The following is a 23,553-nucleotide window of genomic DNA, read 5'->3' as shown; positions in this document are numbered from 1 at the left end:
GTGTCAGCTTGCAGCCGGGGCTCCTCCCTCTGGCCCCCCTGCCCAGACCGGCGATCCCTCCTTCCTCCGCCGCTCGCCCCTCCCCGGCGGGCCAGGCGCTGGGACGCCCCGGCGGAGCAGGCGGCGGCGGCGAGTTGGGGAGCCCTGGGCTGGGCGCTGCCGGAGGGGCCCGAGCCGAGCCGCCCCCGCCCCGGCCCGGCCGCGCCGGCCTGCTTCCCGCGGGGCCACGCCCTGTCAAACTTTGTTGCTGCGGCCGCCGCGGCGGCGAGCCGAGCGGGCCGGCGAGCGGGAGGGAGAGAGGGAGGGGCGGGCGCCGGGCCGGGCCGGGCCGGGCGCGGGCGGCGAGGGGCTCCGAGAGCGGCGGCCCCGGCCCGCGCGGCCCCACCATGCCCCAGCTCGGCGGCGGCGGCGGCGGGGGAGGCGGCGGCGGTGGTGGCGGCTCGGGCGCCGGGGCGGCCGGCGGAGGGGACGACCTCGGGGCGAACGACGAGCTGATCCCCTTCCAAGACGAGGGGGGCGAGGAGCAGGAGCCGAGTAGCGACAGTGCCTCCGCGCAGCGGGACCTGGACGAGGTCAAGTCGTCCCTGGTCAACGAGTCGGAGAATCAGAGCAGCAGCTCGGACTCGGAGGTAAGGAGGCTCCCGCGGCCGACCCCGGGGGACCCCGGCCCCGCGCCCGCTCACCCGCCCTCGCCTTTGTGTCTCCTCCGCAGGCGGAGAGGCGCCCGCAGCCCGCCCGGGACGCCTTCCAGAAGCCGCGGGACTATTTCGCCGAAGGTACGTGCGGGTCGGGGCAGCCCCCAGTCTCGGGCCCCGTTGCGCCCAGCGCCTCAGCTCAGGCCGCCCACGGTTCCCCTGGCCCCGTGGCCGTGCCCCTGCTCTCCGCCCGACGCGGCCACAGCCGTCCTGGAGCGCGGTCCCCGCCCCGGGTCCCCTGCCGCCGCGCTGTCCCGGGCACCCGGGCCTCACCCCCGCCTCGGTCTTGCCCGCAGTGAGAAGGCCCCAGGACGGCGCGTTCTTTAAGGGCCCCCCGTACCCTGGGTACCCGTTTCTGATGATCCCGGACTTGAGCAGTCCGTACCTCTCCAACGGACCCTTGTCTCCCGGAGGAGCGCGCACGGTGAGTGCCTGTCGGGCCGCGCCCGGGCGGGTGGGAGGCCGGGCCGGCGGGATGCGACCCGGGCTCGGCGATGGGGTGGGGGATGGGGCCGTCCCGGGAGGATCCTGGGCAGAACATGTTTGCGGAGTTGAACTGTTCTGTGGCGGCGGAGCGTTAGGCTGCGCTGGGCAGTGTCTGGATGAAAGTAAAGTTCCTTTACATTTTCCCCTTCTGTTGGGGAGAGGCTTTGGGGTCCACTTCTGGGGGTGTTCCCTGGCCTCCAAAATTCTTTGCTGGCAGTAAAGGAAAACTTGGATTTGTGCCGGCTTTTTTTGGCGCGGGGGGGGAGGGGGTCTCGCTTTCCTTCCTGGAAATCCGTCAGCTTTCCCTGGCAGTTAGGCAATGGGCCGGGGGAGCTGCGTTGGCGACGTTGCCCCCGACTTCAATTTCACTGAGCGGCTCCGAGTTGGTTCCTAAGAAACCCAGTATTCGTGGCGGATTATTCACCACCACCGCGCCCCCCCCCCCCCCCCCCCCCCCGCCCCAAGCCCTCGAGCAGGGGCCTCAACTGTTCTGTGGAGCTTGGGATTTTAAACTCGCCTAGATGATTTGGAGGGTGACCCGAGGCATTCTTCAAGTTGAGGAACTTGGCTTTTTCCCTCTTTGTTGCCGGCTTTTCTCATTTAAAGCGAGCGCTGCGACACTTTAAACCTGTTAATGGGCGCGCATTGTGTGCTGTGCGCTGGCATTTAGAGCCGTGATTAAGCAAATTGACCGGGCCCCAGACGACGTGCAAATGAGGGCGGATTCCATCGCCCCCTCCCTGGCCCTAAACTCGCGCCCCCCGCGTCGCGAGGGGCGCAGCCCTGGGCCGGCGAGGCCTTTGTGTCCCCCGAGCCGCCACCTCACCCCACTCCAGGACCGACTGCCCAGGTGCTAGGTCCGATGGCAGATCTTCGGTGAGCACCTACTTACTGTGACTGTGTGTCAGGCTCTTGCGCGCCGTCCCTTGGGCGCCACGCGCGCCTTGGTGGTTCTCTTTGCTTCCCAGTGCCCGCCAGTTCGTCCTTGATTCGGGGGCGGGAGCTGTTGGCGCCTGAGGAGCAGGCCCGACAAACTCACTTTTTGTTTAAGCTGTCCTTAAATAGTGATCGTAATTGAAGGGCCGCCTGAGAAGTGCTCGGTGATGAATGGGCGCTGCCTGCTGACGTGGTACAGGGTCGGTGGAGAGTAGAGGCACGGCTGTGGGTTCAGTGGAGGCGCTCTCCTGGCCGGAAGGGATGTGGCAGTGGAGGTAGGGGGCTCTGACCTGGGGAGAGGGGCGTGGGACCACACACCTTCACCTTTCAAGAAGGGAAGGAAGGCCCCGCCGCTTTGTCCCTGCTTTGGAGCACCCCAGGAAGTCCTGAATATAAGCTGGATACGGGCATCTGACTGGTGCCTTTTCTCATTCATATTGAAAGTGGGTAAAGTAAAAGTTGAGCAAAACAAGCTGCAGGGACTTCGTTTAGGTTTCCACTGATTCCCTTCCCTGTGCGCAGATGTAGCTCAGTTCTGCAAGGGTTTTGAAAGCTCACTTTTTGCTCAGGTCCCTGTCACTTTGTGTGCGAGAGGGTGATGCTAACACAGTCCCATTTTTCCATTTACCATTAGATGTCTGGAAAAAGGAGTCTGGGAGGCATTAAGGTCCATGAATCAGCACTGGTCCAGGTCCTGGTGCAGATAAAGTCACTAGAAATGTCCCAAATATGACCAATCATTTCCCTCAAGCAGGCTCTTCCTTCCACCCACCCAATTCTCTTTAGGGTGTTTTGATTCTTCCTCTTTGAACCCTGACTCTGACAACTGCCTGTCTTCATCTGTTGCTCCCCACCCCCACCCCAAGAGCCCCAGGGGGACAGTTTTTCTGTTTGCGTCCTGTCCCTTCTTTCTTCCTTCTACCATCTTCTACTGCCCTTCCTTCCTTCCTTCTTCCACCTTACATGTTCTTTTGCCTAAGAACTTCCACAGGCTGATTCTCGCTGGTACTGGGGATTCCTGATGACTAAATCCAGGCCTGCCAGGGAATTTTGGAGCCCTCCTCGGAGAAGCCAACCTTTCTTTCCCTGCCTGTTTCTGACTGTCCCTGCTTATTCCTGCAGCCGTTCCCGGCCTGGGCCCATGTCACTGTCCTCCTTTTAAGCCTCTAGGGACACTCAAGTCTTCTTGCGTGCAACCTTCAGAAGGAACTTAAGTGTGCCCTGTCCCACTCCCATACGTAGTCTTGTTCCCCTAGTGAACTGCCCCGACAGAAGTGAGTTCAGTTTCTCTGTAGTTTCTGTGCCCCTTCTGTGCCCATAGTTGTGTTAGGCCTGCCTGGTACAAAGTTCATTGATGTGCCGGGGAAGTTTCCTTCTGTTACATGAGCTCCATAGAACCTACTAATTTTGACCTTATCCTTGAGCATCATGGGCTTTTAGGAAAGCAAGTGAGGAAACACTTAAGCACTTGATTGTCTGGACTGTAAGGTTGAGATGATGCTTTTCCTGTGGATGACTATATTGTTATAATTAATGTGATTCTCACAGTAGGCAAATTGTAGGTGCAGACAAAGTGGCCCTCAGTTGGGGTCCAAGCCTGGTAAAATGAATGTAGATAGTGGGTAGAGGAGGGGTGGGGGCGAGCAGCTGACGTGGGGGCGAGGTGCCTGGAATATATGATCTGGTCTCTCTTTTGGCATCCCAGGTCTTTTTTTGTTTTATTACTACATTTCACGACCTTAGGCGTTGCTCCTCTAAAGCCTCTAAGTAGTATAAAATTGGATGACTTCACTTCTGTGCTGCTCTCACACTTTCTGGAAATACCAAGCCACAACCAAAGTCGGGATTGGCTGGGGCATCCTCAGGGTGTTAATTGACCCTAGGAATAGCAAGCAGTGGGGCTGCGACACCCTCATCCCCTGGCGTAATTCCTGCTGGGGTGACCGGGGGCTGGCCCGTCCTGCAGTTTGGCCTTCTCTTCCCTGTGCCTTACCTTTGCCCTGCACTCTGGCTTGGCTGGGAGGCTGGGAAGTGGCCTCTTCCTGAGGCTCTTTAGAGAAGAGGTCCCCTTAGCCTGCGGTGTGTGCCAAGCCTCCAAGCCATGATTCATTCTCCTCTGGAGCCCTGGGGACCCTGTGGCCTATGAAGAGATGAATAAGTGCCACAAACCGTCTTTTACTCCTTCAAATAGGCACCCTGAAATTATACATTCATTCATGAAAAGGCTTCACAAGTTTACTAAACCACCTTGGTGCCGGTGACTGGTTTTTTGTTAGGAAAACGTAAGCCAACGCGGAAGAAAGTGGATGTTAAAAATAGTGTAAGACTAATAAGAGCCCAAACAAAAATGCTGTGTGTGGTTCAGTGACTTAGCTATGAGCTGGTAGAGAGGAGTTGGACCATTACGTGAGTGCTGACGACATTTTGGAGAAGAACAGTTCTGGGTAGAGTTGCCAAGGGAGTCTATGGTTTTGGGGTCCAGTTTCTGCATTTAAGAGCTACTATCATGCAGCTCAAGCATCACCCTTTGGCACCTTCCTCAGACCAGCTCAACTAAGGTTTCTGTAGGAAATGGTTCTGTTCTCCAAATGTGTGCTTGTTTTCAGTCCTTCGTATCCCACCGCTGCCCATGGCCAGTCTTGCTAGCATCCTGGATGCGCCTGCTTCCTTCCTGATACAAAGGAACCCCAGCAGAAATCTTTGTGTACAGAGAGAGAAGTGGTCTGTCTTTAGGAATTGTATGTAAAAGTGAATAAGTAAATCCTTTTCTTTGGGAAGATCGGTATAAACATGCTGCTTTTGGTAAAATTCTTTAAAGCCATTTCATCTAAATATAACTTCTGTTCCATTTTTTTTTTTCTAAATATAACTCAGGGTTTAATGAGGGTTTTTTTACATGGAACGAGTTTTTGCAGGGGCCCTGCCTGAGTTGCTGCAGTTTTGGCACTTGGATTGCTGGGGTGATGGGGTGACAAATGGTGACAGAGTTTGTGGAGGGAACCTGAAAGCTGTCCGTCTTTTTCCTTTGGGTAGGTCTGCAGATCCGGTGGGGAATGCCTGACTTGCTTTACTTTTGGAAAGTTATAGGTTGGACTCATTCTTTATTGATCTCACTTCATGGAATTCTGGAGGAGAAAGTAGGCTAGGACACAAAAATCTAACTTTTAACAGAGTGTTCCTGCCTTTACAGTGATGTGCAGAGTTACCCAAAAAATTGCGACCTAAAAAATAATTTAAATGATTAACTTGTTGGAAGCTGCAATAATCCAAATCTATGTAATGCAACTCTCCTACTTATATTCCAACTTAGAGTCAACTTTACTTGCCAAACTGGAGAAATTTAGGTTGGCACCCTTAAGATTAATGCATAACTCCTCAACTTCAGCTGATATTTACTGAGGACCTGTCATGGGCCGTGGGAAAGAGGATGAAGTAGACCCAGCTTTGCCCTATAGGACTAAATATTGAAGTAGTGTGAACACAGACCACTCTAATAGGAATTCTTTGTTAGGAGTCAACAAAGTCCAGAAAAGAATTTTCAGAGGAAAGAGAATAGAAAAGTTGTTTTGGGCTAGCATGATCAAGGAACATAAGGAGAGGAAGTTGTTTTAAACTAGTCCCTGAGGTGCCTGGCTGGCTCAGTTGGTAGAGCATGTGACTCTTGATCCCGAGGTTGTGAGTTCGAGTCCCACATAGGGTGTAGAGATTACTTAAAAATAAAATCTAAAAAAAGCAAACCCCCCAAACCTAAACTAGTCCCTGAAACTCGGTCTTTCTTTAATTCAAAGTGATTCTTGTTAATTATAAAAACTTAAACAGTACAGTCTTCTTTAAACCCCAATCATGAGGTAGAAGCCAGCCCTGGGAGAGCAAAGGCCAAAAGTTCAGGGCTGTTGGGGGTAATACAAGTTATTCCATTTGCCTGGAAGGATGAGGGGCCAGGGCATGGGAGGCCTTGAATGTCAGTGAAGGAATCCAGTCTTAATCAAGAAGCAGCAGAGAACCATTGAAAGTTATGTTGGGAAGTGATGTGACTGGTATGTGTGCTTAGATCATAGTGATTGGAGGGAGAGGACCTGGAAGGAGCTACGAGGGTTAGGAGACTCCTAGGAGTCCAGGGTGAGGTGAAAAGTGCCCAAGAGTATCTGAACAGAAAGGAAAGATAGGATGGGAGAGACTGGAATGGTTGCTTGAATTTCTGCAGGGAGGCGTAGTAAGTGAAGGCAGAAAGTGGCTGATGTCACAGTTAATTCTCGCCGTCTAAGCCTTGGTAACCTGGGGGAATGACTTCTTCCAGGTGGGGCCCTGGTGCGCCATCTTTGCCTGCCCCATGCTGAACAGATGCTCATTGACCATTTTGGCAATAGCAGAGCTCACACAGGCTGTGAGGGGTTTTCGTTTGGAGGAACTGCCTGAGTTTCATTGGAGACGCATGGGGTCTGAGGGGATGATGAGTGGATAGTTGAAATTGCAGCAACCGGATGATGCAAGGGAGCCAGAGAAGAAGGGACAGGATGCTCAGAGCAAAGAAAGAAGTCACTGAGGCAGCATGGAAAGGAGCCCTTGCCAAGGTAAGAGGCGTGCCTAGGTTCTGTGACATCCTGGAAGCTGGTCCTCAGCATCAGACACCACAGAGAGAGGGGATAAGAAGATGGGGGAGTGAAGAGGAGCTCTGGGAATTTAGCAATTAGGAAGTTATTGGTGCCCAGTGAGACAAGTAATCCAGGCAAGTGGGGGTGATAAAGATAGGGAGGCAGAGAGACACTACCTCAGCACTTCCCAGTTGGGTGCCCGGGTGCTGTGCTGTGGATTGGTCCCAGGGAATGGCCCATCCCTTACTCAGCCAGAACCCCAGACCAGACTCCCACAGTGTCGGGCAGCCTTCCCATGCTCCCCCTGTGTACCTTACACATTTTCTGTCTACTGTAACCTGGAAGATGTTGAAAACCAGACTCCAGACAACCCACTGAAGAAGTTTGGCTGCAGCAAGAAGAGGGAAGGAGGAGCCATGGGCCGTGGAGAAGAGTCTATTTGGGATGCTGGAGTGGGAGCTTGTTTGTAGGGCAGTAGGGTAGGGTGGAAGATGAATGGGGGAGAAGACAGGAGGAAGAAGAGATGGGACTAGAACTGGGAAGAAGTCAGTCTTGTTTCAGTGACAGAGGACGCTCAGCAGTAGATGGTCTCCCAATTGTACAGACGAGCCCTGGAGTTGAAGATGAGGATGTGGAGAAAGGCAGAGGCTGAGTTGGGCAGAAATTGAGGGGCAGTGCATCGGATGGCTAGATAGCTTTGGTGTTCTCAAACCAAGGGCCAGTTGGCTAGGGTGAAGGTTCTGGACATTTTGGCAGTACAAGCCCTTCCTCTGCACCCCATGAGAAAACCCAAAACCTTTGGGAACCTTTTAGCTACATGTTAAATAATGAAACATTGTGAGTTGATTGAGAGATAGGACACACCTGGGACATGTTTCCTCATTTTAATGTCTGCAGCTGGCTGATTTTGAAGGAGGATAAAGATGGGAATCAAAATACAACTCATTTGCTATCAGAGGCAGATACTGGGATGTGATAAATAATTGGGATGGGAAAGGACTAAATGCTTAAAAGCATGTAGAAAACAACCCAAATGGGCTAGCCTGATAATGTATTTTTGGAGGAGGTTTTGATATGTCCCATGCTTTATTATCTTCTCTCAAACTGGATTGGATTTCAGGGACGATGAAATAAATTGCAGTTTCCAAAACCTTGGCATTCGGGAATGAAGGGAACACAAGGGAAATAAAAGTGACTCGCCTTTTCTTCTGTACCGTATGTTCTGAGTGAACAACGCTGGGGCGCTGTAGAGTTTCTTTCTTCAACTCCTAAGGTGTTAGAGATGCTCAGAGTTACCTCCATTGACAGATAACTTTAAGGCTCTAAAATAAATTTCAGAATCTTAAATCTTTTCATTATGTATATAGCCTACAGATTTTCATGGGAAGATGAACAATTAGTTTAGAAACACATTTCAGAGTTTGAAAGTAAAACCATGAAAGTGTTTTCAGGAGCTTTTGTGGATGTGATAAGGGATGATAACTTTAGTTACCTGGAGTCCTCAGGATAGGAAATGAACTCACACTCATACTCTCGAACTGTGCTATAGCATTTTAGAAATCTCAGCGGTGAGTCCGCTTCCAGATTCTCTTCCTCTGCCCCTCCTTCCATGCTCATGCTCTCTCTCTCTCTAATAAACAAATACATCCTTAAAAAAAGAAAGAAAAGAAATCTGTTTCATTCAAGAGGAACAAGGCCCCAGGTGTTCACCATAATTGTAGAAAGTAACCATAAAATAAATATAAACAAAAAATTCCCAGAAGAAGAGACTACAAATAACAACCACACATGTGAAACTAATGTTCAACCTCCTAGGTAGTCAAAAAATGCTAATAAGGAAAAGAATCTCCCCCCCCTCCCCGCCCACCAAATTACCAGAGATTTTGTCTTAATATGACTTAAATGCTGGCAAATGTAAAGTGGGGGCTCTCATTTGCTGTTCCTGAAGGGTGTTAACAGCTCCGCCCCATTTGGAAAGCACTTGGCAGTAGCTCCTAAAACCTTAATATGGGGCGCCTGGGTGGCTCAGTCATTAAGCATCTGCTTTCAGCTTAGGTTGTGATCTCGGGGTCCTGGGATCGAGCCCCACATTGGGCTCCCTGCTCCGCGGGAAGCCTGCTTCTCCCTCTCCCACTCCCCCTGCTTGTGTTCCCTTTCTCGCTGTGTCTGTCAAATAAATAAAATCTTTAAAAAATGAAAAAATAAATCCTTAATATTTCTCATAGCTTCTAACCTGCTAAGGAGTAGGTAGTTGCTATTCCCATTTTGCTGCTGTGCAAGCAGACTGGTAGGGGTCAAGTGTCTTGTTCAAGGTCACACCACTGGTAATTGACGGCGCAAAGATTTGAACTTGGTTGTGAGTTTAAAGTCTAGGTCTTCCTGTTCTACCCTTGTGACTGACTACTCACACGCCTGATGTAACTAACTCCTCCCATTGGGAGGACGGCTGACCTTTGTTTTTCAGTTCCGAAATCCTGATGGGAGTTACCGGTTGGGGTGGAGGGTGGGTAGATTTGTTCTGACTTTACAAATTGGACCTGGGAACGCACCTTCCCAAATAAACAGTTGTCGAAGTGAGTGGCTGGGGCTTAAGTTGTTCTAGAGGACTGTACTCCGGAGGACCTACATAACCTTTAGTGGGCGGCCCCCAGAAGTTCACCACTGCACGTATACCCTCTTTGGAGAAAAAGTGGCTATCTACTAACATTATAACTTTTTTGAACTTGGGGACAGTTTTTCCTTGTTGAACTCGGTGAGGGCTGGAAGAATACACAAGTGTGTCTTTGGTGTAGAAGAAGGCGGGAGGCGTGAACTTGCTTGCTACCCCTGCAATTTGTATTACAACATAGTTTGGTTAATAAACCAAGCTCTGGTGAACCAAGCGTGCAAATATTATTCCCGTATTGTTTATTTTATAAAATAACGTATAAATTGGTTGCTTTTTTAAAGCTCTCTAAGTTAAAAATCAGTGCCAGTCATTTATAACTATTTCAGTAAGTTGACTAATAAATAAATACTAAACATTTACACAGAGAATTATTTTGAGAATTGTAGAGAAGGTATTAGTCTCCTTCCTACTCCCCTTTCTCTGTGTGTGTAGGTGTGTGTGGGTGTGTGTGTATGTACATGTGTGGGTGTGGGTGGAAGATTGTTTGAAATTAGGATTCAGGTCACTCAGTGCTTTTTCTTTCACTTCCCAAATGATCCTTCAGGTGGTCTTTTTCTGAAAACAATAGCATGGTGGAAAGATTAACAGGAGGGGCTTCTGAGTATGGTTGATAGAACGTGGGGAGGCACTTGGGGTTCTAGCTAAGCCCTTCTGGAAATCTGGGTATTGCAAGACACTAAATCTTAGTGAGATAAATGTCTTATACCTCATACAGTGAATGGGGCCATTATTTGTAGGAACATCTGTTAAAAAAAAGTGTGGAAAACAAAAAGACATAAATATGAGAGATAGTAACTATGATTAAAAAGAGAGCTGGATCTAGGGACATCTGGCTGGCTCAGTCAGTGGAGCGTGTGACTCTTGATCTCAGGGTCGTGAGTTCAAGTCCCATGTTGGGCATAGAGCTTACTTTTTTTTTAAAGATATTTATTTATTTACTTATTTGAGAGAGAGCGCGCACAAGAGAGCACAAGCAGGATCCCCACTGAGCAGGAACCCGATGCGGGGCTCAATCCCAGGACCCCGGGATCATGACCTGAGCTGAAGGCAGATGCTTTTTTTTTTTAACAGATTTTATTTATTTATTTATTTGACAGAGAGAGAGAAAGAGAGCACAAGCAGGGGGAACATTAGGGAGAGGGAGAAGCGGCTCCCCGCTGAGCAGAGAGCCAGACATGAGGCTCTATCTCAGGACCCTAGGATCATGACCTCAGCTGAAGGCAGATGCTTAACCGACTGAGCCACCCAGGCGCCCCTAGAGCTTACTTAAAAAAAAAAAAAAAAAGATCTAACAATGAGGAAGAAAAAACAAAAGAAATAGGAATAAGTGGTATGAAATGCTGATCAGTTTGCAAGTCCAGATTTGTTGGCAGTAGTGATTTCTGATGTTTGGGACTACATTCTTCCCCATAAATTCCAAAAAGGATAAATCGAGGTTGCTAAGGTCAGATGGATTTATAATACATACCTGTTAGGGGTTGGGTGTTCCTCCCTGAGATTCTTTTGCAAGGACCCTGCCTAGGTACCCTTGGAGCCCTCCGAGCTGGAAGGGAGCATCCAGCCCACCGAGGAGCACAAGCTCAGGGAGACTGAGCTTGGCCAGGATCAAACAGTTATGAACGGTGGAAACCGGACTAGGGCTCAGTTGCATCATTGGGCTTTACTCTCTCCACTACTCAGGGGGATCTACAATGAGCCCCGCAGTGCTACAGAGAAAGTACACCTCAAAATACTTCTTTATTAAACCGTAACACCTGACTCATGATAAGTGACTCACAGACATTTGTCAGATGTTGACAGCATGAATATTTAAACATCAACATTTTAAAAAACAGCCCTGTAGGCACCTGCAGTGTTCCGGGGCACTATATCACACTGTTTACAACTGTTACTGAATTGGATGCTTGCACGTCTGCTCTCATGATCTGTTTTATCCTGGAGGAAGCTGAGACAGAGCTAAGTGAGGGGCCCAGAGTCCCCCTCTGGAAAGTGTTTGAGCCATCATTCCAGCCACAGTGCTAGAGTGCCCCTCTACTGAGAGATGACCACCAAATGCATGTGAAAATGCCATTTGGAACGAGGCACAAAGAAATGGTGTGTACAAGTTAAAGAGGAGTGAGGAGTAACATGTCTGTGTTCATTTTGGTGGCATTTCCAGCCCTTTCCTTTAGAAGCACTTTTAATCCCTACCCTGCCTGGGGTAGTCAGAGCTTTAATGGCTGGTCTCTTTACAGTTTCAGAGATAGTGTTCATTGCTCTTGATCTTTCTTTGCTTTTCTGTGCTCTGCAGCTCCGTTTAATCGATTCCCTCTGATTTCCCTTGTGTTTTTCTTCTCACATCTTGAGGTGGTAAACTTGTCTTTAGATACCACGATATAAAATACTGTCACATGCATCTGTTGACTTGGTCTGTTGCCTGCTTCCTACTCTTGACCAAGTCCCACTTGCTTGTGCATGCATGAATATTCTTTTCTTTTTTTTAAGATTTATTTTCAGGCAATCTCTACATCCAACCTGGGGCTTGAACCCAGAACCCCTAGATCAGGAGCCGCATACTCCACCAACTGAGCCAGGCAGGTACCCCTGAACATTATTTTCTTCTTCTTTTTTTTTTTTTTTTAAGATTTTATTTATTTGAGAGAGAGAGAACACAAGTGAGTGGAGGGGCAGAGGGAGAAGCAGACTCCCTGTTGAGCAGGGAGCCCAATGTGGGATGCAATCCCAGGACCCCGGGATCATGACCTGAGCTGAAGGCAGACGCTTAATGACTGAGCCACCCAGGTGCCCTGAATATTATTTTCTATGTAAATTGGATATAGTCTTTGCTTATCAATTATATTATCTATTGAACTATTTTCTAGGAGGACCGCAGAGAGGAGAGGTAGAATATTAGAGTAGGCGTGTTAAAGATACGTGACATGAAAACACTTTACAACATAAGCTTTTCTGTTATAAAATGCTTGTCAGGGGGCGCCTGGGTGGCTCAGTCGTTAAGCGTCTGCCTTCGGCTCAGGTCATGATCCCAGGATGCTGGGATCGAGTCCCACATCGGGCTCCCTGCTCGGCGGGAAGCCTGCTTCTCCCTCCCCCACTTCCCCTGCTTGTGTTCCGTCTCTCTCTGTCAAATAAATAAATAAAATCTTTAAAAAAAAAACCAACAACAACAAAAAACAAATAAAATGCTTGTCAGGGAGGGAAACTCTGGTGCTGAATTCTAGAGTGGGAAATGGATCATGATGGCAAGGCTCTCGTAAGGAGAGTTAACGCAGGAAGGGGCTGGGATGGTGAGAGCAACCGGAGCTTGGGAGAGCCCCTTAAAAGCAGTTGCTTTTGCCTGGCACTGAAGGAAGAGAGAAGAACTTGCTGTGCAGAAAAGCCCAAGGCCTGAGAGATAGAGGAGCAGACCCTGCTGGCAGGCCACTCCTTCCCCTTGGGGAGGCAGTATGGCTCCAGGGGTCTGGGACTTGAGTTTGGCCACAGTTGGCCTTCCCTTGAAGTTCAGCCCAGCCCTGGTCTGGCTCTGTGCCCGGTACCCTAGGGTGCTCTTTGGCAAAATGGGGATAATGGTGTATTTGAAGGTTACCGAATTAACATTTTGGCTGAATAGACTGCATTTTAAAACCAGGGTTTGCACAAGACTAAAACTAAATGCATCATAGAATGAATTTCTGGGATATAAAAAGAAATGAGTAATGTCATCCAGATAATTTATAGTATTATTACAACTTTATTAAGATGTTTAGCGGCCAGAAATTTTAACCAATATCTTAATAAGTGGATGTTTTCTTGCAGTATTTTAAAATATCTTTATAGGAAATGGTTAAATGGTATAGTCACAGGAGGACCAGAAATGCTTCAACAAAAGTAATTAGCATATCAACTTTCAGTTCTTAGTGCAAATTTTGAATTTATATGGTTATCAATTACCTTTGGAAAGAGTTACATATCACTGTAACAGAATTGCCAGTTTGTGTGAATTCTTAATCAAATAGCTCTCAACAGAATGATATATGTACTGTTAGTTCATATATATGGAATATATATGTTAATTTTAACTTTTTACTTTGAGATATTTTCAGACATAGAGAAAGTACAAAATAGTACAAAGAATTCCCACGTATTTTCCTCTAGATTTCCCCAAACGTTAGTATTTGCTGTATTTTCTTTATCTTTCTGTTTTTCCATAACTTTTTTTCTGAGCCATTTGAGAGTAAGTTGCAAATACAGTGCTCCCTTACTCCTAGGTAACTTCACGCGTATGTCCTAACACCAAAGACAATAACCACAATGTGGTTATCAAATCAGGAAATTAACATAGACCTATTGTCTCATCTATAGACCTTATTCAGATGTTGCTACTTGTCTTTAAACTGTCTTTTGGAGCCAAAGAAACATTTAAAAGAATTTGGGGGGCGCCTGGCTGGCTCAGTCTATGGAGCATTTGACTCTTGATCTCGGGGTTGTGAATTCAAGCCCTACATTGGATGTAGAGATTACTTAATAAAATCTTCAAAAAAAAAAACCCAAAAAAAAAAACGAATTTGGGGGAGGTGTCCAGGATGAGCCAAGGTCATGTGTTACACTTGGTTGTATCTGTTTTAGTGTCCTTCAGTTTATAACAGATCTTTTGTCTTGTGTCCCTTACATTCTTTTGAAGATTACAGGCACTTATTTCGTAGAAGGACCTTGAATTCTGCTTTTTTTTTTTTTTTTTCAGATGTTTCTTCATGAATAGATTCAGGTTCTATATTTTAGGCAGGAAAACTACGTAGTTGCTACTGTGCCCTTCTCTGCTTCTCATGAGGCACCATCTATTTTTCCTGCTACAGTTGATGTTAATTTTGATCACTTGGTAAAAATGATGTCTGCCAGGGTTCTCCAAGGAAGTTACTATTTTTTCTCTTTGTAGTTAATAAGTGTCTTGTTGGAAGATACTTTGTGACTATGGAAATAACCCGTTTCTCATCAAACTTTCATCCATTGTTTAGTATCCATTGATGTTTCTTGCCAGAAACAATTATTACTTTGTAGTGGCCAAATTGATGGTCACATTTTGAAAGTTTGACATTGTAGTGCAAGAATGATAATTTTACAACTCTATAAATGCCTAGGTTGTTTCTGTGATGCTCTACTGCATATTTGTGAATACTAAGTAAGATGAAGGAACAAGATCTTTTTGGTCCATGGGGGACCAAAAAAAAAATGAGTGTTGGGTTTTTTTTGTTTTTTTTTTATGACAGTTTCTTATTTTCATAGTTTTCATCATCTTTATTATGCCTGGATCATAGGTGATTTATCATGAAAGTGTGGTACATGATTTTGAAATCTTGTGAAATATTGAGGTAGCAAAGTTGACATTCTGCTCTGCACTCTTCATAGGATGTAAATAACTTCCTAATTAGGTTTTTAGGTTTTTATCTGATGACTCCTGTGGAGTTCCTCACAGACTGGATTTTGTTAAATGCAACCCTGTGATGTCCTGTAACATGTTTTTGTCCCTTGTAGTTCCTGAAAATTGTTAGCTGGATTTAGATTCTTTTCTTTTTTCTTTTTTTTTTTTAATTTGAAAATCTATTTGGCTTTATTAAGTGATTTATGATTCAGGCAGCATCCCATCCAGCAAGTAGGGGGAGTTCCCTGGATTTAGATTCTTGATCAAGCTTCAGGGTTCTCTCTCTTTTTCTCTCTCCTTTTTAATTTATTTTTAAAAGTCTCTTTCATAAGTGGTGTCTTTATATTATGAAACACTTAAGGTCTGGTTGTCTGTGAAATTAGCAGCCACCGATGATCATCACTCACATCCATTACTTCATTAGCAGTTTCAAAATGGTGATAGTCTATTTGTGTCATTCCTTCTTCATCTATCAGCTATACTGTTTTTTTTAAAGATACATTTATTTATTTATTTTTAAGATTTTATTTATTTATTTGAGAGAGAGAGAATGAGAGAGAGCACATGAGAGGGGGGAGGGTCAGAGGGAGAAGCAGACTCCCTGCTGAGCAGGGAGCCCGATGCGGGACTCGATCCAGGGACTCCAGGATCATGACCTGAGCCAAAGGCAGTCGCTTAACCAACTGAACCATCCAGGCGCCCCTGCTACTTATTTTTATAAAGTTTCATTAGAACACAGCCAGGCTAATTCGTTTGCATATTGCCTCTGGACGCTTTTGCAATACAAGGGCTGAGGTGAATAGTTGCCATTGAGTCTATATTTGGCCCACAGAACTGAAAAGATATGGCCCAGTACAGAAAAGGTGTGCTGACCCCTGTAGATCATATGGGGAAAGCAATTTAAATGCTTGATTCTTTCCCTTTATTTACTAGTTTTCCGTTTGGTTTCTTATAACCTGCAAAGGTGACCAATGAAATTATGTTTTAAAATATGAACTCAGGGATTTCAACCTATTTCCTGTGTTTCAATCCATTTGTGAGTATTATTCTTATTGATACTCCAATTGTTTCATCTTTAGCTGGTGGAAGCCTCTTCCCATTGGCTCCTGAGTCCTTTTGACACAATCCCAGTGGTCTTTGATGCTTCCTTGCTTACTGTTATGGGAGGACGTTCCAGGCTCATCTTGTGCTTTTCCCCCTTCCAGATCAGCTATTTCTAGAAGGAGCTCTGAGTCCTTTTAGTGAAATATGTTATTTAGAGACCATAGTCTGACTGCTAAGGGTGCATATATAGTTTCTAAAGGTTATTCCATTTAATGTTATGAGCACGCCACGCAATCGTATAGAGTTTAGAAGTAGAATATAGTATGCCTATTACAACTTAAAAATATTGAGAAACACTTGCTCAAAAAGTATATGCTGTTCTTTTTTAATGTACTCTTAATATTAGTAATGCAGTTATTTAATCCTATTTAAGAACTGTAGTTGTACATTGTAATTGTTTTCTACGTAAGATTAATGTTTCATGCTTATATTGTATTCTTCCAACAAAAAATAACATACTTCTGCCACTGATAATATTTCTAGAGATAAAGCTCACAAGGAGATTTCCATTAAACTTTACATGTAGAATGCTTCCCTGGGGACATCTGGGTGGCTCAGTCGGTTAAGCATCTACCTTTGGCTCAGGTCATGATCCCAGGGTCTTGGGATCGAGTTCCGCATTGGTTCCTTGCTCAACGGGGAGCCTGCTTCTCCCTCTGCCTGCCACACCCCCTGCTTATGCTCTCATGCTCTCTCACTCTCTCTCTCTGACAAATAAAATCTTTAAAGAAAAAAAAAGAATGCTTCCCTGTTTTTGAAGGGGCATGTTCAGATAATGATGATGAATTCAAACATGCTTCATTTCCTTATTTCTCACATTGTTACATTAATTAAATATGTTGGTCACCCCTGTGACCACATGATTATTGACCAGGCAGAAATTCAGGCCTGAAGATTGAAGCTGAAGCTGAATAACAGATGTCTATTGAATGCTGAGGCCAAGGCCATATTCTGATGTATTCCTAGGACCTACCTCATAGTTGCAAAGATGAAATAAGGTTGTACACAAGCATGAAGAACATTGTCTGGTACAGTAAGGGCTTTGTTAAGGTAAACTCATTATCAGCATCAGCAGTCCTGGGTTTTCCGGTCCTCCCTAGCCCCTGTAAAATTTAGTCTTTATACTGTACCATTCCCTGGGCACTTAATGATACTCAGTTTTGGATTGCTACTTTTCTAGAATCCATGTTCTTAAGGACCCTGGCTGTCAACTGTCCCTTTTGATCACTGTCACCCCTAGCACAGTACTTTATACACAAAATCTGCACATGTGTATTTGTTATTTATTTACATTTCCTTTATGCATCATATATAATAAAATAAACAGCAAAATTCGTCTTCCTCATGGACATTGTAGGCTAACAAGGGCGATCATTGTTCACTTCTGGTATCTTTCAGGGTATAATCTTTGATGACTTGATCGTTGGTGGTTGATCATTTTTATTTTACTTTTTTGAAGGTTTTCTCAATTCATCCCAGTATTGAGGCTGTGCATACATCTTTTTTGGGGTGGGGAGGGGCAAAGGGAGAGGGAAGAGAGAGAATCTTAAGCAGGTTCCACACCCAGCGCCGAGGCCAATGCGGGGCTCCATCTCACAGCCCTGAGATCATGACCTGAGCCGAGATCAAGAGTCAGACGCTTAACCAACTGAGCCATCCAGGCGCCCCTAGGCTGTACATGCATCTTTGAACAAATAAAGCAGACGTCTGTGCTGGAGGTAGACCTTTGATTCTGGCCCACTGGTTTGTAGCTGTGGGTTTTCCTTCATCTGTGATACTGGGAGTATGTCAGCAGTTGTGGAAGCCATATGTTTTTATAGGTCTGTGCCAAAGAAAATACTTTAGAATTACATTAGCAACCCCAAGGTATTTTGGCTGTTCTGAGAGGACACGTAGTTTTCCAGTTATATGAACAAGAGCTTTTGTTTCATACGGAAGGTTCTTGTAGGCTACGAGAACAATAATGCCACTCAGCATTTCCCAGAGTAACATCCTTGGGATGTTAATAGGTAGGACAGAACTTCTGGGGCTGTTAACACGCCAGTGTGTACCATGAATCTCTTACAAGGGAGTGCATTGTGCAGTATTCCTCCAACCCTGTGTTTGGAATACTACCCCCTAACCCTCCCCCCACCCCCAGCATGCGTCTCCCCTCCTGCTCTCTGCCTCCCAGCCTCAGATGTGGTTCCTTGCTCCCTGTATGTGAACTCCCTTTACTATTGGGAAAGAGGTGGCCTAGTCTCTGGATACTTGTCTGTGGATCCTAAACTTAGTGAAGAAGTCAGGGAGTGGGTCTCTTTTGCTCTCTATTGTCTTTATAGCACCAGGCATCTAGAAGGCCCTCAATAAGTATTTGTTGGATGAATGAAGGAACCACAGAATGCTTTATTTCCAAGTGGCATCTCATGGGACTGGTGTTCCCCAAAACCCACTTTGGGAACAGTGGATGGGTCTGGGCTACCATTCTACTCATGGCACTTCCTTGTCAGTGTGAGTAACTAGGATTCTCTAGCTCTTCCTAGTTCTACTTAATTTACTCCATGCATCAGCTAGCAGGGAACTGTCAGTGTACTTAAAGAGGAGGCTCAGCACTTGAAATAACTTGTCTCCGTGGCACACAAGTGAATCGGCCAGGATTAGAGCCTTCGTTTCCTGAGGCCTGTCTTAGGGCCCATTCTCCCAGCATTAGTGACATACATAGGGACTAGTGTTCCAGATTGTTAGGGGAGGGAGAAATCAGATGCCCCTTTGTACACTAATTCATGCAGGCAGAACAAAGGTCCAGCTTGGTTTTCAAGTTCAAGTTTGGCTTATACGTGGTCCTTGGTGAAGATTATGATCTTGGGCAAATTAAAAACAAATGTTAAATAAGTCATAATAAGGTAGAAAGGGAGTTCAGGATTCTCATTTTTGAACACATGGGGGTAAACAGACCTCTCCTTAAGGCAGACGTTCGCCTCCCCTCCTCCACTTAACCTCTGTCTTCCATATTTATGACTACTGTTCATTTTTACGGGTAGGTGTGTACACATGGTCTCGTGTCCGTGGATACACAAGCCTTGTCTACCAAGCCCCTAGCTCTTCTGAACTGGGAAAATAGAAGTTTCATCAAATCTGCTAACACATCAAGTCCGAGGGAAGCACACATGTGGCAAGCTGCCCTCTTCCTTAAGAATAACCCACAGCTGCCCGCTGCCCCAAGGCGGCTTCCTTTTCCTCAAGTATCTCAAGGTGAGTGTGCAGGGAGGCAGCACACAGAACCCCTGTGTTCTGCTCCCCCAGGCCGAGTTCCTGAGTACACTTTGGACTAGACCTGGGGAGCTCGGCCTGGCAAGTTTTCGCACTAAATAGGACTCTGTATGTGCAAGCCAAATTAAGTCTGCAGGCAGTCTTTATGAGCACGGTAACTGTTTCACAGATGTAAAGACGCTCCAGAGTACTGTGTATGTTTGTGGTCTCGGTCCCCGTAAAGTTGCCTTGAGCACATTGCAAGGACTCTGTACCTGGAGAGATGGTTTTCCTCTGTTCTCACTCTGCTTAGCTCTTCACTCTCAGAGTGGGCATCCTATTATTCCATGTGTGTGCGTGTGTGCATGCGTGTGTTTGTGTGTACATGACTAGTTCTCAACTGGGGCCATTTTGCCCCCCAGGGGACATTTGGCAAGGTTTGGAGACATTTTTCTTTGTTACGATTGGGGAGAGAACTATTACCATCTAGCGGGTAGAGGCCAGGGGTGCTGCTAAACATCTTAAAATGTATAGGATGGATGGTTCCTCACAACAAAAGATTAGGTTGCTCCAATATCCATTGTGCTGCAGTTGAAAACCCCGGTGTACAGACACATGTTATGTACACACGTGAAATAAACTGTGTGAATGTGTCTGTGTGTGTGTTTTAAAAAGGGACCTTGGAGATGAGAGTTGGATTTTAGTGACGGTCGAAAGAAACCGAGCCCAGAGGGGTGGAGAGAGTTGCTAATTTCATGGAGCCTACTGAGAAACATAGAAGGACTGGTCCTTGAGTCCCTCTTCTGTCTGAATAGAGCTTTGTGCAGTGATAACAGTTTTATTCTTTGAGTGTTCTCTGTGTCCCAGAGAAGTATTGCATACATTCACTCATTTAATCCTCAGAATGACCCTGTGGGTACTGTGGTTTTTCCTGCTTCATCCTAGAGGAAACCAGACTTGTCTGAGGGTACCTAGCATTCCAAGGGGCAGGGACTGGCAGAGAACCCAGATTTGTCCCACTCCTGTTAAGTGGCCACCTCCCACTGGGCCACACGGATGGCGTGCGTGAGCTTGAGGGACGTGGCCTGAGCAGTGAAGACTGGGTGACCCGGGGAGTTCCTTCCAGGAGTTGCATTCTAAAGCTGTGGTTTGGAAATGGTCAATGGTGCCAGAGCTTTGTCTCTAAGAAGGCTTGAGCTGTAGAATAGAACCCTCAGCAGTGCTAAGGCCTCTGGCTAGAGAGCAGGAACGCCTGCATTGCCCGGGGGCAGGAGGAGGGTTTGGGGGGCTGAGTGGGGCGGAATGGGAGAGACCCTGACTGGCTTTCCCGCCTTCCCCTCCTTTCTCCCTCCTTCCCTGCTCAGGGGACGTCCTGGGGTTAGTAGGACGTGAGGGGCAATTAGTGGTAATTACTCATCATTTGCGTAGACAGGAGCATGGTTTTAGAGGTGCCTTCTGGGACGAGAGGGGCTGGGGACCTCCTGTCAGAATGTTGCATGGAGGACCAAGAGGAACGCAAACATTCTGTGGGGAGGAAGGAAGGTACGGAGGCAGCCTCCCAGGGAGGTCAGCTGTAGATACTCGCCGGTGTGAGTGAGGTGCTGTTTTACCCACTGGTAGTGCGGGCGGGAGACGGGGCAGCAGCTGGGAGAAGCCACACCGAGGAACTGACCAGTGGACAGACTTCCTTTTCCTCCTGTGTCCCCTCTGCCGTGGGTGCTTTAGACCTAGGCCAGCCACTCTCCTCTGGGACCCCCTCTATGCTTTTGGGTTTGGTGTCCAGACTCCATGTGAAGCCGGGCTGTTTTAGCACTTTATAGATGTATTTTGTTGTGAGGAGGTATGAGCCTGTTTAAAAATAATTTCTGACCAAACCTTTTACTGAGAGAGGTTTGGGGGCAGAGAGAAAACCCACCTTGTGAGCCCTAAGAAAAATCATTGAGTTTTGAATTGCCAAAATCATTGTTGTTTGGGCCAGGATAGTTCTGGGGGACGGTAGTTTTCCCATCTCCTTTTGGAAAAAAAAAAATTTCAGGGTTTCTCTTATTGATGTATCTTTCGTCTGTGTGTTGTGCTTTAATAAAATGTTGCCATGCCTCTCTGTAAGTGGATAATTGAGCAGAAGAGCATGCTAATTTATCTCTCAGCCAGCCCTGTGGTGAGGCCTGGTTCTTTGGAGATGGTCCAAAACCAAACAGCCACAACTCACCTGCTGAAGGGCCCCCTGGCACCAAGATAGGCCGGAACCCCCGGCACGCCGCGCTGTCTGTTAGGAGGGTGTTCTCCGTCCCAACAAAGCTCTCTGTTATTGGAGACCCGCGCCTTTAAATCAGACTACATTTCCATCTCTGGTACAGACCGTCTTCCCTCAGGCCAGTTTCTGTCTCGGCCTTGGCTGTGAGGATGTGGAAGCACAATCGGGCTTTGTGGTGAGGAGCGCTTTGCAGAGCTCGGGAAGGTGGGGTTCAGCCTTGTATAAATAAATAACAGCAAGCGAGCTTCAGGAAAAGGGGATTCCTGGAATGAGAGAGACTGGCGCTCGAGACAGGAAACTCTTCCTGGGGTTTCTGCAGCCTCTGCAGCTTCTCCGAGGCTTGTTGTCCTGCCCGTGGCTTCTGGGCGGCCCTGGAGCCTGCTGTCCTCCTCCTGGAGCCTCCCGGACTCCCTCAGTGCCCGGGACCACCCGCCGACCTCCGGGAACCTGGCTTGAGCCCCTTTCGTGGTCCAAAGAGATGTGCTTTGCCCCTTGTGAGGCTCAACTGCAGCCTTGGTCCCGGGCCTGCCCCGCTTGGCTTTTCTTCACTCCTTGCATTTGGGTCAGTGATGTCCTCTCCAGAAGGAGCCGGAGACAAGAAGGGCATAGCTGGCTGCCTGCACTCTGGAAGACCCGTTCCGTATGAAGGGAGGCTCAGGCATTCCTTCTGTTTTCCATAGCACTGCCTGAACTCTGACTGGTTTCTTTTTTTTCTTTTAATAAAATATACATCACTACACCCAGTGCGGGGCTTGAACCCACGAGAGTTCAAGAGTGGCACACTCTTCTGACTGAGCCAGCCAGGCACCTCCGTCTGACTGGGTTGAGTGTAGGCCTTTTGACATCAGAGATGGGAAAAGCCCGGGAGAAATTAAAGCTCATATTTAGGCCTTCTTTTATTTTTTTTAAAGATTTTATTTATTTATTTGACAGAGAGACACAGCGAGAGAGGGAACACAAGCAGGGGGCGTGGGAGAGGGAGAAGCAGGCTTCCCGCGGAGCAGGGAGCCCGATGCGGGGCTCAATCCCAGGACCCTGGGATCATGACCTGAGCTGAAGGCAGACACTTAACGACTGAGCCACCCAGGCGCCCCCAGTTTCATGCCCTGTAGCGCATATAGACTCATGCAGCCACCGCTGCAGTTGCAAGTCCCTAAAAACTGCTCATGCTACCCTTTTGTGGTTTACCCTCCCATCCCTCTTTGCCCTGGCAACCACTGCTCTGTCTCTTTTTATTTATTTATTTTTTTTTTTTTTTAAAAGATTTTGTTTATTTATTTGACAGAGAGAGACACAGCGAGAGAGGGAACACAAGCAGGGGGATTGGGGGAGGGAGAAGCAGGCTTCCCGCGGAGCAGGAGCCCGATGCGGGGCTCGATCCCAGGACCCTGGGATCATGACCTGAGCCGAAGGCAGACGCTTAACGACTGAGCCACCCAGGCGCCCCCACTGCTCTGTCTCTAACACTCTTCCCAAAGATCTGTTGGCCACATTATGTGCATCTTACCAGGAATTTCACTGCCTACCGGTGTAAGAGAAAAACATGAAAATCAAGTCCACTCTCTGGAAGGCCTCCCACCTTTCTTTGCCCTTTATTCCGACCGCACTGAGCTCTGCCACCTACCAGCGCTCCTCCAGCATGGACAAGCCAGCGTTAACCCAGCCTTCCTCCTCCCCACCTGCCTCAGCCGTGTCTACCGCATGACATTTTTATCTGTTCCATCCCTGTTTTCCGGCTTACAGTAAACACTTCTCTTAGCCCAGTGCTTCAAAACTGTGTGTGATAAGAAGATACAGATGCATTCAAAGTGTAAAGGAATGCTGTCAATAATAATAACCCTAAGCTAGAGACTGCCCAAGGAAGAAAGAGGAGTTTGAAAAAACGTACACAGGAAACTCTTAACAGTGGATTTGAGCCCATCTTTTATTTTTGAAGTCTTGGTACATCTTAAGAAAGTTAAGAGGCTTAATTTTGTTCCTGAGGATCATTTACAAACAGCATCGAGAACCCACAGCTCATTGCTGTTGAATCGGTGTAGGACAGGGGTGGTTGTCCAGGTCTGTCTGGCCTCTCATTGCAGGTATGGAAGACTTAGGACCAGACATGTGATCCGTCAGCACACAGCCGTGAATGCCCCTGCTGGGCTAGCTTTGGGGAATATGCCCGTGTCCTTCTAGCAAAGGCTTTGCCATCCACT

The 23,553-nt window shown here is 47.3% G+C and overlaps 1 protein-coding gene across 1 annotated transcript in view; it reads left to right on the top strand.

Moving 5' to 3' along the window:
- The first annotated feature begins 386 nt into the window (after positions 1-386).
- TCF7L1 (transcription factor 7 like 1) overlaps positions 387-23,553 on the top strand; it is a 150,294-nt gene continuing 127,127 nt past the window's right edge. The window contains exons 1-3 of the mRNA XM_032410569.1: positions 387-629; positions 713-776; positions 992-1,119. Coding sequence (XP_032266460.1) covers positions 387-629; positions 713-776; positions 992-1,119 — 435 coding nt within the window. The remainder of the gene's footprint in view (positions 630-712; positions 777-991; positions 1,120-23,553) is intronic.

Source organism: Phoca vitulina, unplaced genomic scaffold (genome assembly GCF_004348235.1).
Source record: "Phoca vitulina isolate PV1807 unplaced genomic scaffold, GSC_HSeal_1.0 scaffold12, whole genome shotgun sequence".
NCBI classification, from domain to species: Eukaryota; Metazoa; Chordata; class Mammalia; order Carnivora; family Phocidae; genus Phoca; species Phoca vitulina.
The sequence above is the reverse complement of the archived record's forward strand: the minus strand, read 5'-3'. Positions and strand labels throughout refer to the sequence as shown.